This window comes from Lipotes vexillifer, unplaced genomic scaffold (assembly GCF_000442215.2).
Source record: "Lipotes vexillifer unplaced genomic scaffold, Lipotes_vexillifer_v1.1 scaffold525, whole genome shotgun sequence".
NCBI classification, from domain to species: Eukaryota; Metazoa; Chordata; class Mammalia; order Artiodactyla; family Lipotidae; genus Lipotes; species Lipotes vexillifer.
This window is the reverse complement of record NW_006786891.1, coordinates 2,151,858-2,155,352: the sequence shown is the minus strand read 5'-3', so window position 1 is coordinate 2,155,352 and position 3,495 is coordinate 2,151,858. Positions and strand designations below refer to the sequence as shown.

Below are 3,495 nucleotides of genomic sequence, written 5' to 3'. Positions count from 1 at the left end.
GTCTGTGGTGCGGAGGGGCGGCTGGGCCCGCCTGCAGCGGCGCGGGCAGCCCCGGCCCCCCGGCGGCCGCGGCGTCGATGCGGCCAGGCCACGCGTCATCCACTGCTACTACTGCCCCCATCGCGGCCTTATCGGGGGGCACGGCGGGGCCGAGGCCGGCCGCCAGGCCCCCGCGGTGGTGGTTCAGCACCTGCTCGATAGCCTGCACCACGTCGCCGCCGCAGCCCTGCAACACTAGCTCCAGGACACCCCGCCGGTGGCCCGGGAAGACGCGCGTCAAGATGTCTAGCGGCGTCCGCTGCCGTGGACCCGGGCCCCCGCCCAGCCCGGGCGCGGGCGCGGCCTCTGCCTCTTCTTTGTCGACCTCGGAACCGGATTCTGAACCCAGAGGGCTGGCGGATCCCGGGCTGTCCTCCTCGCCGCCGCCTCCGGGGCCAGCGCTGCCTGGGCAGCTGCCACCTGCCTCTTTGGAGGCCCGGGCCAGGGGCGACCCAGAAAAGGATTCGCCGTCGCCGTTCTCCGAGCCCGAGCCCGCTCGCACCTCTGGGGACGATGTTCCGGGACCAGAGTCCGCGCCGTCGGGTGATAAGGGCTTTCCCGGCGGCGGCTGCGGGCTGCCTGCGCGGCCTGCCTGAAGCAGCGTCTTGGGGAATACGTCAAACTTCTGTAACTTGGCCTCTAGGAGGGGAGAAAGGGGTATGTAAAGGAGCGGTTAGCAGGGAAGTGACCGCACCCCACAGCACCAGAGCCCTTTGGAGTCCAGCTTCCTTTCCCTCTGAGCCTCACAACCCTCACTCACTGGCTCCAAAACCCTTCTTTCTTTTTCTTCCAGCATTCCTTCCCCTCTGAGCCTCTACAGCCCTGGCTCTTCCTCGGCTCCCAGAGCGCATTCTCTTTCTGTACCCAGAACCCCAACCACCTGTGCCCTGTAAACTCAGTGTCCAGTGACCCTCTTCCTACATCTGTGCCCAATACCTTCACCCTGCCTAGTCTTGGCCTGCTCTGGAGAAGTGGCCTGACCCAGAGGTCAAACAGGAGCCAACACAACTTGCACCTGCACCGCACACTGTATAGAAGACCTCACTCCACCTCTGTGATTCCAAGAGCCAACCCAGCCCTGGGTGCTCTGTGGCCCTGGGCAGCACAGCCTGGAGGGGAATGCACCTTGAGCATTTACAAGATCCCAAGCCTCTCTACAGGCAAAAGTAGAGCCTCTATTTCTAATCCATCCTTTCCAAAATTAAGATCTAAGTGGGACTTTCCTGGCGGTCCAGTGGTTAAGACTTGATCCCTGGTTGGGAGCTAAGATCCCACGTGCCTCCCGCCAAAAAACCAAAACATAAAACAGAAGCAATATAAACAAATTCAATAAAAAGACTTTAAAAGTGGTCCACATCAAAAAAAAAATCTTAAAAAATCATTAAGACCTAAGAAGTTCTTCCCTCCCAAGCTGGAAGCTGAGTGAGCCCTGGCCTAATTCCGCACCCCCTCCCCCAAAAGCCTAGGGAGTCTCGAAGAAGAGGGTGCGGCCAGAGCCGGACAGGGAGTGCACTGGGAAGAGGAAAGGGGATTGAGAGAAGGGAGAGAGCAAGTACTCTGAGAAAAGGGAGACGAGCAGGGAAGGAAGCTAGAAAGAAGGAGCAGGGCGGTTGACCAGGGAACATTAGGAACAGGAGAAAAGGAATCCTGCGGAGGCGCGGGGGTGGGGGAGGGAGTGGGGTTGGGAAGGAATTCGGCGTCCTCAGTACCTAGAGAAAGCGAAGCGGGGCGGAGGAGGGGACTTGGAGAGGGTCGGATTGCTGAAGAGAGTTGGGAAGGAGCGGAGGGATCTGCGGCGTGTGGAGAAGCGCAGAACGAAAGAAAAGATAAGACGCGTGAGTTCTCAGGCTGGGGAGAAGACCCAGCGAAGTGAGCAAGAAAGCTGAGACATGGCTGTCTTTGGGTAGAGGCAATAAGATTAAAGCGTTTACATTTGGGCCTGCGGTGAGAGAAAGGAATAAAGTGCAAATGCTTCAGAAAGGGGAGAAAGGAAAGTTTGTGTGTTTATGCCTCAAATCAGGGGCTTGGTGCGCGGGCAGCTCCACCAGGTGGGGCGTTTGGAGAACGGGATTCTACTCTTTCAGTACCGAGACAAGTCCCTGGGCCGCGCGCCCCTGAACCCCGTCCCTGTTCCCCTCTCCTCACCTGAGCTCCCCGCGCCCGCGGCGCCGCCTCCGGTCCCCGCGGGCGCTCCCGCTCCCGGCCCCCCGCCGTCGGCGGCGCACACAGAGCCGAAGACCTCGTACGCGGGTCGCGGCGGGATGATGCCGTTGGCGGCGGCCAGCGCCAGGCCCTCGGCAGTGCCGTAGAGGAGCTGTAACTCGCGCGCCTCGTTCTCTTCCTGCGCCTGTTGCCTGCGCAGCGCCACCTGCGCCGCCATGACGCGCTGGCGCTCGGCGATGAGCGTGCACTTGGCGCACAGGCAATCCTTCCAGCGGCAGTAGCGCTTGTGGCCCTTGAGCGCAGACACCACGCCGTGGTTGCGGCAGCGCGCGCACTTGGGGGTCCGCGGGTACTTCTCCGCAGCCCGCAACAACAGCGGCGGCGCTCTTAGCAAGCCGCCCGCCACGCTCACAGGTAGCGAAGCGGCCGCCGCCGCCGCCGCTGCCACCGACGCCACCGAAGCCACGGGCGGGCCCGTCGCTGTCGCAGCCGCCGTCGCCGCGCCGGGTACGCTGGGCAACTCGGAGCGCAGCTCCATGGCAGGACCTGGCGTGGAACACCGTGGAAAGAGGGGAGAAACTTGCGGTGAGGAGCGCATGGTGCGCTAAGCTAAAGCGCACCCTGGAGGAATCCAGGTTTAGAGAGGGGCATTTCGGCAGCGGGAGGTTTAGCTAGCAGTTACCGAATCGCTGGGAGGAGGTGCCTTTGGAGTCCGCTTGTAAATGCCCAACTCCCCGACCCCACGCCCACCAGAGTTCTTATAACTGATTTATGCACTGGGGGTAAGATTTCATCTGAATCAGTGGTTCCACTGGAAAAAATTAAAAGACATATAAAGTTTGAAAGTCACTGGTTCAGATGAATGTAACAAGGGTTTGAAAAAAAAAGATCCCCCAAAGTTTAGCAGAACTGAGGTTAGACAGGCAGAGAGAAATGTTTGTTTGGTGGGATCGAATTAGAAAATTTTGACCCAACAGTTAGACTGATGCCAAGTGCAAAACAGGAAAACCCGAGGCGAAACGTTCAGTTTTATAGAAGGGTGAAGAGGAGGGTAATATCAAGGCATAGAGTTCAGCTGGTTGGGCTGGAAGATTTTTTTCTGGTGGGAGCAGGAGAGTTGGAGAGAAAACTCAGGGACGAAAAAAAAAAAAAGCTCTAGGAAGTGGAGTGAAGGCTAGGAAACAACTCAGGGGCAAAGTTAGGCCCAGGGGCCCAGGGACCCGTGGAAATGTGGGGGTCCAAGTTCCAAGGGGCGGGCCTCCAGGGGGGGAGAGAAAATGGTGTGGAGCTGAG

The 3,495-nt window shown here is 59.6% G+C and overlaps 1 protein-coding gene across 1 annotated transcript in view; it reads right to left on the bottom strand.

Annotated features, from left to right (window-relative positions):
* Positions 1-2,740, bottom strand: part of DMRTA2 (DMRT like family A2) — a 3,370-nt gene extending 630 nt beyond the window's left edge. Inside the window, exons 1-2 of the mRNA XM_007459640.1 lie at positions 2,185-2,740; positions 30-678 (exon numbers count right to left, since the gene is read on the bottom strand). Of these exons, the coding sequence (XP_007459702.1) occupies positions 30-678; positions 2,185-2,740 (1,205 nt within the window). The remainder of the gene's footprint in view (positions 1-29; positions 679-2,184) is intronic.
* Positions 2,741-3,495: the final 755 nt, after the last annotated feature.